This window comes from Phalacrocorax carbo, chromosome 6 (genome assembly GCF_963921805.1).
Source record: "Phalacrocorax carbo chromosome 6, bPhaCar2.1, whole genome shotgun sequence".
Classification (NCBI taxonomy): Eukaryota; Metazoa; Chordata; class Aves; order Suliformes; family Phalacrocoracidae; genus Phalacrocorax; species Phalacrocorax carbo.
The window spans coordinates 11033384-11047264 of NC_087518.1; the positions used below are offsets into that span (position 1 = coordinate 11033384).

The 13881-nt window shown below is 39.6% G+C and overlaps 1 protein-coding gene across 1 annotated transcript in view; it reads right to left on the reverse strand.

Annotated features, from left to right (window-relative positions):
* Positions 1-846: 846 nt before the first annotated feature.
* The window catches only part of PRKAR2A (protein kinase cAMP-dependent type II regulatory subunit alpha), a 68690-nt gene continuing 55655 nt past the window's right edge, over positions 847-13881 (reverse strand). The window contains exons 7-11 of the mRNA XM_064453618.1: positions 11723-11824; positions 9781-9855; positions 6377-6442; positions 5552-5690; positions 847-5009 (exon numbers count right to left, since the gene is read on the reverse strand). Coding sequence (XP_064309688.1) covers positions 4876-5009; positions 5552-5690; positions 6377-6442; positions 9781-9855; positions 11723-11824 — 516 coding nt within the window. The 3' untranslated portion in view covers positions 847-4875. The remainder of the gene's footprint in view (positions 5010-5551; positions 5691-6376; positions 6443-9780; positions 9856-11722; positions 11825-13881) is intronic.

Here is a 13881-nt window from a genome sequence, read left to right on the forward strand (position 1 = left end):
CTAATCACTGTGGGATCCTTGTTAAAATCTTTCATATGTTTGAATATTCCCTGCCCCCTTTTCCCCAGTCATCCTTTCCATAGAAAAAAAGAAATCCCAGTTTTTCCCCTATCCTCCTGTAACATGTAACATTTTCTAGATTTTTATCCTGCTGCTGCCCTCTGGCCCTTTCAGGTGTCAAAATCTTGAGTTAAAGTGCCCAAAGCTGAAGTACTGCATTCTGGCAGAGGCTTTCCCATGATTAGCACCACAATCCCCCACACACACCCCAGACAAATTTGAAAACTGTAAATAAAATACTGTTTAGAAACAAAACTTCAGCAAAAGCAAATACTGGGTATTTGAACAGGCAATTTCATATGTACCAAAGTCATTTTCAAATTGTTAGTTAGGTTGAAAAAAGGCAGCTTGACACAAAATGCAGCAGCTGTAGGTGTAGGCCAGCAAGAGACCTTCAGGAATATTGTGTTTCTCCTAGGAACTGAGAGCCAGTTAGCACAGTGCTCAAACAGTAAATCAGTTCTACGATAATTTGGCAGACATATCAGAGCAGCCAGTTTTATTGGGAGCAACAGTATCTACAGAAATTGGTATTACTTTTAAGATATTAGTAAAATTTTATCACCAAACAGCAAAACTTGGTGGTCGGGTAACATATAAATCTTTTTGTTATTGCACCAGGGTGAGTTCTCTGTAAGGCTCTGATAACAGAAGCAACAGTACCTCAGGCACCCCGAGTAAATCACATCAGCTGCTCTAACATCCACTCCTGATGTAAGCACTGGGGGAGGTTGTGTCAGCTGCAGTAAGTCAATAAAGAATACACACAGGATTGTACAGGAAGGCTGGACACACCATGTCAGTTTTTTATTAACCAAAAGTGATGCTGAACCCCAGAGTGGTTTAACTTGTTAAAACCATATGTTTATATGGCAAGTATTTTTCCTTCATGTTCAACACTATAGTGCAAGAATGAAACTTCGCAGCTGTTCATCCTTTGAGAATCAAGTACTAAATGTAAAATGAATTAAAAATAAGGGTCCCTCAATGAATCAATTAAAAAACACATTTAAATCAAAAGAACAGATCAATTTTAAGAACTGTCTTACGAAATTCTCCCAAGTGAAAGACCTTTAAAAGCACTTGGAGCCTTGAGGTAGCAACTTTATGCAGAATTTAATCCCCCTCCTGCCTCACAGAGCAGAGGAAAATTAGTAGCGCATTATTAGCTCCAGCCAGCTAAGCAGAGTTGAGTGTTCTCCTGTGAGGTTAGTGACTTTCTCTTGTGTCTTGAAATAGTAGTGTAGTGCTGCAGACCACCAGGAGGAAATCCACAAGGAAGGCCTCTTGAAATAAAATATATGGTTTGAAAAAGTTAAAATAATCAGCAATAACATCACAACAAATATTATCTGGAGTGAAAAAAACCGAAGTGTTTGTATTTTGGCAAGACTAGTTTACAAATACAGGTCAAGAACAAGAGTCCGCTTTTAGCCAACGGAAAAGAATGGAAGTGACATTCAAAGGGGTTTCGGTTTTTGCCCTCTGTGCAAAATTGCACTTTGCTTTTAAAGTTTTAAGTTTTGCACTTTTTTTCTAAAAGGAGAGCACTTTTGCCCTTTTTTGTTCTTTCACATTGTGAAACCTGTGCTGTGACATTAAACAGAAATACCACATGCCAGGATATTTGACCACTCCTCTCACTGACTTCACAACAATCACAAGCAGGGGATCACAAACAGGAGACTCTTTTCCTCTAAGTCTCAAAGACACTATCCTCTTTGCCCACTTTGCTGCTGAGTTCTTTTATTAAAAACTAGATCTCTCTCTACTGCCAATTTCACAGACTCCACAGCAGACTTCCTGAACACTGAGCAGTAACAATGAAAAACCTGGGCTCGCCCTCCACAACAATAGCGATGAACAGTCCTAGTGAAAAGGAACGAGCTGAGATACAGTGACATGGGCAGATCGTTCCAAACAGGCGCCTCACTTCACTCCCTGATCTTGGTATCACTACTCACATGCTTTCGGACTTTGCTCATTGCTTATGCTTTAACCAGATACCTGGCAATGTTGAGTGTATTTTACTACAAGCTTCTCTCACTATCTTCATGCTCCAAAATTGTACAGAACAGGTCACCAGACCAAACTAATCAGGCACATTGCAAATTATAGCTTTTAATTAGACAAGCCTTCTTACGGGCTCATTCCCTTCCAGCTCAAGGTCAGGTTGCCTCTTTACACCACAGCATGGTGTCACACAGATCCTGGATGCAGGATGGCATTGCCCAGTATGCCTTTGCTTCAGGGAGTCTAGGGAAAGGTTAAACTTCTAAACTTCTTGCTCACATGGGATCCCAATCTCTTGAATTTTTGTTTTCATAATTTCCTTCGACTTCTAGAAGCCATCAAATCCTCCCTTCCAGGCAGAATTACCTTAAGAATCCAACATCAGTCTTGCTTGTTTTTTTGGTTAAGCTTCAGAACAACTGCCAATGTTTGCATATACTGAGGTATACAGTCCTGTCCTGTAGAGAACCAAAGACACTAAGAACCAGAATCCACCTGTAAGGCAGCCCAACCTGCCAGGTTCCTCTGGATAAAGGAGAGGATATTCCACCTGGGATCAATAAAGGCCAGCTGATGATTATTCACAGTAAGCCCCTCTAGCTCACCTGACAGTTTGGGCAGCACAGAAACTCATACTGTTTTGATGACCAGTTTATATCTGGTTTTCAGGACAGTCACAAGCTGGCTTCAAAAAGGTTTTCATCTTGGAGCCCAAAGCATGTTAAAGTTCTACCTGTTACCAACGCAAGGACCTGATAAGCCTGTTTTTTCTTTTTTTTTTGGTCTTGTTTTTTGATTGTTGGTTTGTTTTACTTTGTTGGGGTTTTTGTTTGTTTTGGGTTGGGGGGGGTTTGTTTGGTTTTTTTTATTCTGTAATCAAAAGAATGATTTTGTCTTTGGCGTTAAACCTTGGAAGCATGAATGAAGTACCTGCTGCTTCTTTGGCTGTAAATTACAACAAAAACCCAGCCCAGTAAAGCAAGGGAAATTCACTGTTCTAAAATACATGCAGCTAGAATAGCCACTAGACATCACAACCAGGACTTTAATAATATGGAAACACCTAGTTCAGTGGTGTCTATTACAAATCATTTGCATTATATAAAATATTACTCCAATTACAGTAACTGGACAACAGCCATTCAAACTTATCAAGTTTCCATCTTACTCATATTGCAGAAACTGGGAGGAGCTCATCCATTTAGGGAAAAGAAATTGTCCAGAAATCAACTTAGAGTTGCAGCTAAGCATCTTGTGCCTTAGAGAAATGTCCACTGTGATAACTAGAAGCAGGAATTCAATATTAGCATCCTTCTATTCTTGCTCACGTGGCCATGAATAAAAAGAACAGGTTCTGTTACACTAGCATCCACAATTAAAGTTTTATAACCCCATAACACACCAGTAAGTTTTGCATGAGCTGCAGAAGAATGCAAATTCAAAGGGTCACTAGATTTATTACCTACAAATTCAATGTCTTAATATAAATATTCTGTTTGTACACCATAAAAATGTCCTCCTTATAGTCTGATTCTTATTTAGATAATACTCTGATAAAAATCTCAGCAGTATGCCAATTAAGGTCATTAAAGCTATAGTAATAGAATCTACCTAATAAATGCTGCAAATTTAACAGGTATTTTAGATACAAGATTAGCTTAGTTACCACCTAAACCAAAAAGACTCCTCAAACACACCAACTGCCTAGTTAGCAAAGACATTTGCTTTACAAAGTCAAATGTTGCCAACTTTTGAAAAGTTTAGCAAATCAATGTGGTATTTGGAAGCATCCAAGTGTCTAATGAAGTTAGAATACTGTGAAATGTTAGGACAGGGGGAAAGCTCCTGTAAACAAGTACAGAAGTAGTCTTCATTTAAATTACAAAACATTCACCTCCTTAAAAAGCTTTAAAACTGACCCAGTCAACAACAGCGCCCTGGGAAATCTAGCAGTATAAAGGATCTCTGTAAGCAAGAGAAGGTCATATATTGTGATCTCACCACCATAAAAGGTACTCACTGTCAGGAACAAGGAGCATATTTGGGGAGATGACAATTATGACAACTTTAGGCCATTTGATCTGAACCACTGCACTTATTTTGGGCAGCACAGAATAAAACAATTTTCTTTGCTGCTCAGAAAACATTTAAAATATACTAATGCTTCATTTTCTGCATTTTGTTGCTAAGCAGACTCTCCCATGTCCCCAGCTTGGTTTACTTGGTTTAAAGAGCTATAATACCTGCTGCTTTCAGCAGGTGGAAGAAGAATTCAGTGTCACCTTATTAATTGGCTCCATTGATATTTTAAGTTCAAACCCAGGTGCTACAATTAAAAGCAAATTTGACATTGTGTAAGGAACCCATCAGATGAAGATAAGCCTGTAAAAGGCTCATATTCCACAGGTTGCCTCTTCTGCAGAACAGGCAACCGCCCCCTACAGAATCTGATCTAAAAAATTATCCCAACAGTAACACCAGAAGGAAGGAGGCTTCTGTATCTTGCACACTTTGGGTTTCGTATCAGGCACTTGAACTGTTGGACAGATGCCATTCTGAACCAAGTAAGTGAACATAGGGTTAGAATCATCTTTAATCTAGGTCTAATAATGAAGTATCAGCAGCAAAGTGGAGGCAGGGAGTGAGCAATCCATCTGTGCTGAGACTTGTTTATGGTTTCTAAAATGCCCAAGAAGACAGCAGCAGTAACTGTTCCATAGTGTCCGTTTTCCTTGTGAGTTGTGTTGCTGATAGGAGGCTTTTCTGTGTCTTGAACTAAGAAGGCATTGAGGTACCCTGTGCCTAATTCCCTGGATCCAACAGGTCCATGCTAGAGCCAAACATTGCCACCAGCTGCTCCTCATAATGTGTTATATTCCTCTTCATAATGTCCATGCAGGGTCCAAGCAACCTCTCAAATGCTTGCACATCCATGACTGCAAAGGAACAGAAGTGAAAACATTATTTGTCAGAAAGGACACCACATGCCAATCTATTTTTTGAACTCACAACACAGACCTCTAGTCCAACCCATTCAGGTTTGAGGCTTCAACAGAAGCCACAGAAACAGGAATCGTATTTCAGGTTTCCCTCTGCACTGTTACTTGGGGAAATAAGATTAATGAAATACACACCTGACCTCAGAAATAAATACAGAAGCCAAATACACACCACACTGGTGTTAAAAGATCACCTGAAAGCTGTGTGTGACAAACTGTAAACAAGAAGCTGATGCCACTTACCCCTTCAAAGAGTACAGGCCACACAAGCAGAAAAACCAGAATCTGCTGGAAGCAAGCAGCGGCACTTCTCAAACTTCAGCATGGAGATCTGCTCCAGCCCATGCTCCTAGCTTCTCGTGTCTGACCACCAGTTACCAAAAGGTTGCTAGGTTTTGAATAGCTGCTGACTCAGGCACAGTCCACAAAACAAGCAAAGACCAGAAAAGGGTAGCTAGAAACACAGAACATGTGCTTACCTAAACATTTGACCTCCCCAACAGCATAGGCAGAGGCTGCTCTGGGTTTGTTGGTAACAAGTGCAAGCTCTCCAAAATACTGCCCTCTGTGACATCGGGCAATCTCCACTTCTTGGTTAGCTTCTTTACTCGTCATAGTCTGTTGAACAGTACATTTTAATTATTTGCATACAGTTCTGTCTTTGTACAAGATTGCAGCTAATCCCAGATATCCTACAGATGTGCAACAGCTCATTGGTTTAGGGCTTTTAAAGTAGCAAGTGCCAAGTCATGCTCTGTACTGGTGGAGCACCTTAACAGCATATTCAATTAGAAGTTTGATAAGAGAAGTGTACGTCAGCCCACATGTTTCCAGACTGGCAGATATTTGCTGTTACAGCTTTCGGAACTGCTAGTACGTTAGCCTAACATGGGTTTTATGATGCATAGCTTGTTGTTCCCCAAGGCTGCTTCAGACTATATAGAGATCTGTTCACATGCCAATGTCTAGTATGTCGCTGGAGTTAATAGAACCCAGGTTTTGTAAATTGCAGTTTTCAATAATCCTAGAAGAAAAGTTTCATCTCCACTCCTAAGGCCAGGGAGTATATCAGGTTGGTTTGCAGAGGAGCAGATATAAGCAAAAGAGTTTCCAACTTCAGTAAACTAACTTCTGGCCACTTCAGAACAGGTATGGGGATTTATAACCTATATCACATGAGTGACGATAATAAATATTTTAAGATATTATTTTATGATAAGTCAGGGTAGGCTTTTTCATACCACTTGTCTTAACCAATCAAATCAGGGACTGACCTAAAGCCTCATCACCCAATTTGAACTCACCTTACTTTTAATCAAGATTTTTACTTCACCAGACTCTACAATGTAAAAACAATCTGCTTTATCACCCTGTGAAGAGGAAAACGTAAAACAAATTATTTTAGTTTACAGTAAAAGTATGTCTAAATGGTATTAAAGCATTCACTCTGAACTAGGCCTTGTGCAGAAATCAAAAACACTCAAATTCTTAACATTAAAAGGTGACTGGCTAGGTAATATACTGGAGGAACCCACAGGGGAAGAAACTATTACTACACATTATTCAGTGAGAGGGCAGGTGGAAAGGAAAAAGCAAAGGAGATTGACAATATATAACAAAATCACTTAAGTGCAAATCTTCTGATCCTGCAGGAAGTATCCAATAGTTAGTGAAACTAAGGAGCACCTAGAATTTCCAGAAGCAAGTTTTAATAAAACACCAATTTAGTGTCCACATTTCTAGATGTCAGTAGGAAGAAGGATCCATTAAACTAAGTATGAGCTCAGTCAATCCAGCCTGAAGTAGAGGGTGATGAGCAGAACCCAGGACAGTTGTATTTGAGGGGCATTAACAGAGGAAGTACGAGGAGAACAGCTTACAGAAAACAGAGTCCACAATACAAGCCATCTAGGTGAGGAATGACGCAATGGCTGTGTAAAGGTAGTAAGAATGATAAGGAATAAAGGACTCAATAGCATCATGCCATTAAAGGAAAATAAGTCACATAGGACAAGTGGGAGAAAAGATTGATAGACATGTTATATCAAGTTCTAGAAAGACATCACAAGGTATTATTGAATAACTTGAGTGTGAAATAAAAAAATTTTGGTTTAGTCACATTCAGCTGTTTCTGTGAAAAGGTTACTGTGAGGGTGACCAAGCACTGGCGCAGGTTGCTCAGAGAAGTTCTGAAGTCTCCATCCTTTAGGATATTCAAAAGCCATCTGGACACAGTCCTGGGCAACTGGCTCTAGGTGGCCCTGCTTCAGCAAGGAGGTTGGACAAGATGAGGTCCAGAGGCCCCTTCCCACCTGTGATTCTGTGAGTCTGTAAGAGTTTCTAGAACCTTTTTCACATCTGTCTAAACAGCATTAGATTGCAGACCTTCAAGAGATTGTAGTTTACATCTGCTCTGGACCAGGACTTAATATTTTGAAAGTTTTAACTGTGACAGAGAGGACTTTCCCTCACTATGGGCTTGGTATAGGACTGAAAGTCAGAGTGGAGAGCCAGCACATGCCTCCTGCTATGAATCAGAAGGGAGTAAAGGCTTCACAGAGACTAAGGCTGCATAAGGAACTGATAAGGGAATGAGCCTCGGGAACAACCACCACCACCCAACCCAACCACCCAACCCAACCACCCAACCCAACCACCCAACCCAACCACCCAACCCAACCACCCAACCCAACCACCCAACCCAACCACCCAACCCAACCACCCAACCCAACCACCCAACCCAACCACCCAACCCAACCACCCAACCCAACCACCCAACCCAACCACCCAACCCAACCACCCAACCCAACCACCCAACCCAACCACCCAACCCAACCACCCAACCCAACCACCCAACCCAACCACCCAACCCAACCACCCCCACACCACTGTGAAAAATGTGAGGAGAGAGAGTCAAGTGAGAAAGACGACTATGGATGTGGTGGGAAGGATGGAGAGAGAAGATTACGATTTGAGTATGAAACATGGGCTGGGAGAAGATGATGCAGGATTTAAATACAGAGTTACAGAAGAAATAAGGCCCTCCGCTAAGCTTCCTGGGGATGTTTGTAAACACAAAGCTTTTCATTCACTGTTGCCAGCTAACACAACATGAACTAATACACTCAGCACACTTCTGAAAGAGTAATTACTGAAAGAGTACTTATTTCTTTAGAAGAATGAAAACAAACTGACTGTGAGACATCCTTCTAACACCAGCAGGCACTAAAAATTTTCAAGTGCTTTAAAGTATACTGTCCTTAACTGAAGGGTCAAATTCCAGAAAGATCACTAAAATGTAACATCATCCACAAGAGAGAAGGGGTTCATGGTATTGATGCAACTGCTGTAATATAAGAGCTATCACAACTTTTTCAAGCATAAAATTTCATCATCTTTAGCAGTCTATTACCAACACCCAGACCTATCCAGACTGTTAATTCTCCTTTTAAGGGTAATTACATCCTTTAATTCAGTCCTTACAAGATATTAAAACCAACTGTGTAATTGGACCACTGATTACATGGGTTCCCAGTTTTGAGACTGATTTATAAACTTTGATTTTGCTGAGAGTTCAGTTTTCTCAGGGTCTTAAGCAGCAAGATTTAACTTACAAAACTGAGGGTATTTTTTGAGACAAGTAATTTAGCAGTATTTAGTTATCAGCAAACTAAGGTTTCCTGCATTCAGAGTTATCTGACATTCAAGGCAATTAAGATTAATTATTCAAGACATTATCAAGGAGTCATATTCTGTTTATAAAACAAGACAATGGTTGTGATCAAAAGCCTACAATTTCAGGTAAGCCACGGACTTTCTTACATTAACTTCTACTCGAACTAAAGCACTTTTGCAACAAAGTGACCCCAAGCTAAACTTGATGCAAAATTCCAGTGTTTCATCGATGACAGTGTTCCAGGAAATTATTTGTCACAGCCAAAAAAAAAAAAATCTGTCAGCTTTAGCTCAAGTTTGTCCAGCTTCATGGTTCCACATCTGTCAGCTTTAGCTCAAGTTTGTCCAGCTTCATGGTTCCACCACTCTGTCCTTGATCTATTACAGCAGACGAAACATATGCCAAAAGCCAAAGGCTGTTGATTGAAGCTGGACTACTCCACCGTTGAAATACTCTTTTTAAGAGTATCAGGAAAAACAGCTGTTTTAATTAACCCTGATGATAGTTTCTTAGAACAGTTAACTGAGTTGGGTCCAACTAGTAAAGTATTTACCATTACTTCATTTAGTTTCATCCAAATCATGCTCCTGTTGAATTGTTAGTCAGACCTAGTAATTAGAGATGTCTTTACTATATGCTTGTGGCTCCTGGTTTAACCTGGCCATAGGTGCCTAAGAAAAGTCTAGCTGAGGGCTTTCATGGAAAACTGCATAGACAGACATTTAATTTCAGCTTCTTAAGGCATACTCTTGAAAGCTTGCAAATACCATTTATAATTTTATATATGTTTATTTTTTATAATAAACAGAGGAGAGAAGAAAAACCCAGAAGCTAAAGCAGTAGAATAATTTTGTAGCAAAAGACGTACTGGCCGTTCCCCAAACATTCAAGAAGTAGTTAAGTAAATTGGAAGTATTAAAAGAATAAGTGATGCCAAGTTGGTCCAAGTAATAGAATTCTAATAGTCAATTCCAAAGAGGAAAAAGAAGTGGAAAAAGGGGAATGATAAAAAGAAATACAAACTTCAAGTACCTGAGAAATGATACGTTCCCCATCTTGATACACTTTCTCCCCTATAACATCCACTATCTTCATTCGCTCTGATGCCTGGAACAAAGAGGAAAATTAAACATAATCATCTATTATAGTACACCTCTAAGGAAACTTTGCAGCCTTAAAATGAAGAGGCATTCACTAGACACACAAGCACGCACTACCTGGGTACTGAAAAATACAGTCCCTACAATGACACTGTTGTACTGCACCACAGCTGTCAAGACTATCATAATCAATAGGGAAATAAAATTGTCTAGTGTCCCATTCATGTGCTTTTTCTCTACCCCCAGAGTTAACAAATAACTGATTTGGCTGGTTTAGACTGAAGGGGGGGGGACCAACACACACACACAAAAAATAACCACCAGCTTCCTCTAAAATTCTGCTGAAATTTGAAGAAAATACTCAGAAAAATGTCATAAACTTTCTAAGAACAAACGTCAATGGGGAAACACCAGCAACACATTTTCAAAATATTTTAATCACCATATACTTGAATATGTGAGGGGGCATTGTACTCCAGAACTCATTCCTAGGGTGGAGAGAGGAAGGGGATACAAGAAGGATACTGGCTCTAAATTGTAAGCAGGCACTGCAACAGGATGTCCAGCAGCAAGGGAAAGAGGTACTAATCTGACATGCAATGAAACATGCCTGAGTCTTCATAAACAGGAAGGGAGAAAGAACAGTTAAATTTATCTCCAATGTGCCCCACTACCCATCTAGAACACCACAAAACAGGGTTTTTTTGTTCAGAGCCATATAAAAAGCATCGAAAGAAAGGAAGAAAAACATACAGTTAAAATTAATATCTCAACAGATGATTCAGTTGTAATTCATTCATTCCACAAATGCACCTCAATTTAGCCCATGTTTGAGAAACTTAATTCTGATCCACACAATTCAACTGTAGTGTCATACAAAAAGTCATCAAGTGCTAATGAGTTATTTTTCTATAACTTCAAATACCTATGAGTCATTTTTGTGCTCAAAAAAGTCACATTGATGGAACTAGTTTAAGCCAGGCACTGAGGGAGAAGGTGGCATGCAATTTACCCATTCCACAGCTACCAACATATGTCCAAACTAATTTAAAATAGAGGTTGCTATTCACACCTCATGATACTTTGCAATTTTATTATCTTCTCTCAAAGGGATTAAAAGCTCTTCTCAAATACTAATGATTAATGCTGGAAAATATGATGAGAAAATAAGGAAAAGCTAAGTTATGGTACAAGGCAAAGACAGACATGTACTAATTTCAAAGCAGTCTGGTATGTCTCCAAAAGCCCTCTGAAGACACAGGCTGAATCAACAGCTTAGAAGTGACAATTTACATGTTGTTCCTCAAGTCACACACCACACACATCAACATTAACATCTGCCTGCTCTGCCTGGTCATTTTGTTCCCAGGTAGCAGTGCTTCCCTTTGGCTTATTCATAATTTACCTCCTGAATATTGGGTAAGGTTAAAAGCAAGATTTACTACTATGGCCCACATCTTTTTCTGAAATTTAAAATCATTCATGTCTGATAAAGGCCAAAATCCCACTGACTGTATCATTACTTCACTATCACACTTTCAAAGGGAACCACAGACCTGAGTTCCAATTAATACCTGTTCTCTGACATATTTATAGACAGTTTTTGGTTTGTAGTGTTTTGTGATTTTTTTTTTAATCTTTACACAGACAGAGATAAAAATCAGAAAATTGCTTAGCATGAACAAAGGATATGAAAAAAACCCAGTGTACAACCTCAACAATGTAAATTAAGTTGTACAGTAAACGTGATACCAAAGCAGGTCTTCAAATTTTGTTGTAAGCAAAAATGACACAGATTTCTGATACAGCAGAAACAGACTGCGGAGCTAATGCTAATGCAAGAATTTGATGCAGATGTCTCTGAGAGGCTTTACCTCCAAGGATTTAAGAAGGGGCACGGACTCAATAAATAATTCATACGTCTTCCTCTTCTTTGCATTGTTTTTCAATATAATTCTTCTGAATGTTACTCGATCCTGCAAGAAACAGCACAAAGAAATACATTATTCCTCTTGACTAAACTGCTCCCTGCTTAAAGAACTGACAAACATGAACTAGTATTTGCAACAAACACTGGGTTTGAGAAGCTAGCTGTTAAAATTATACCACATCCACCACAGTGGTGATCATAACAGCTCTTGAGAGTACTTGTTTCAATACCAAATTGAAAAACGGGGAGCTGTAAGACCTAGACCTTCTCAGATAAGCATTGAAGAATTCCATTTTTAGTCTATCTTGTACTGTTTTTCAGGGTTGAGTTTTCAGGTTTTCTTTGGCCGTTTGTTAATATATCTTTCATGCTTCCACATACAATGAAGAAGTTATGCTCTTCTTGCTGAAGCCACTGGAAATTGGCATTTCCAACACTTACTTGTTAAGAAAACTGCAGGATTAAGTCTGAATTGCATTCTTCTGAGTCAAAGATTTCAAAAGTAAGTTGGAGATTTATACTGATCTCAAACAGGTCAGGAACAGAGTATCAAACAGCAACAGCCTCGATTCACTCCTCTATCTTCTAGGATCTAAGACACAGCTTTTTGCAACAACTACTTCCTAATTACCCGCTGTCCACATCTACCATAAGCATCTTTCTGACAAAAAAAATTGTTTGGTTTTTGCAGCCCAAATACTGGGCAAGATTCCCACCCACCCTGCTCCGGCATTTTCCCCAGGCAGAGGCAAGTGATGTGCAGGCTCCGCGGCCACTGGGCGGCACTGTGTGCTCGAGTGAAGGCAAGCTCGCCCAGTTAACCGCGGCTCCTGCCTCAGTACCTGCAACGGCAGACATATTTGAGAGTTTATTGTCAGAGATCTTAAAAGAAATGCTTTTATTTCCACGCAGAAAAGGCAGGGCTCTACTACTGGCAAACACCGATGAGAAAGGGCACAAGAGAGCTGAAACTAAACAGCATGTCCAGGCTAAGGGGAAGGGCACTTGCCCACCAGGCATTTTTGTTAGTGTTTGCATTACAATAATGCCCATGGTCCCTCTGTTAGGATCAACAGTAAATTATGAACAGAGTGAGAGTTGCAGGGTTTAGCTTACACAACATGAGGCCATAAGTGTAAAAATCAAAAACAAAAAGTCAAAGGAAAAGAGCAGAAATTTGGTTAGAAAAATTGTACCAAAACACCCAAAAAATTTAAGTTTGCATATACCACAATTAGCAGAAACATCCAAAATCCCGAGCGCCATTCCTCTGGATCTCATTTTCTGAAAACATCAACTGATACCCTAGCAGAGACATTTTGAGGTAAAGAGGTATTTTCAAGTAAGAGAACAGTTTTATGGGATGCAGGCTGCAAATACTTGTAACTTGAAACAATGACTGATACAGGTGACACTAGTGGAATACAAAAGTTGAAGGAGCTGAAAGATGAAGGGAAGAATGGTTTTACTGTTACCCAGCTGTTACCCAAAGGAGAACTAGAGATGATAAAGCATGAGGGACTGTTTTATTTTCATTTTTTAAAATAAATTCTTCAGTGGTAGAAGTCTTTTCAAGTGTCCATGTTTAGAGAAGCAGAAATGTGGAGAAACGGGAATTGCAAAAGCATAAAAAATTCGGAATTAATTTGTTTGAGAGTATTGGTGAAGGAGGAGAAGCAGCAGTATTTGAACAAAAAAGCAGAGCAGTGAAGGAAGCATGTGTGGCCATGAGGTTTTCCCTAGATATGTTGAGAAACAAAGGCTGAGGACACTTCTCTGCTCCAGAAGAGACCCACATTTGATAATTGCTTTGTGCCTGAGTCTTTCAGGCTTTTGTTGGCCTAAGTCTGCAATGCAGCAGGAATAATCCACATTTCCTAAACAGCAGATAACCCATGAGCTTTAGCAATGGCTTCTGCAGAGTAATAAAAATATAATGTTTAAATTACATCAGTCAAAATAGTTCAATAAAACATGGCAATGATGGGATAACTGGAAGAGATAACTGAAGTGTTAGGCAGGAAAATGCAGCCTTATCTAATAAAATAATCACAGGGCAGATAACTAGCAAGAGGTCCCCCTTCAACTACACCTTGCTAATTA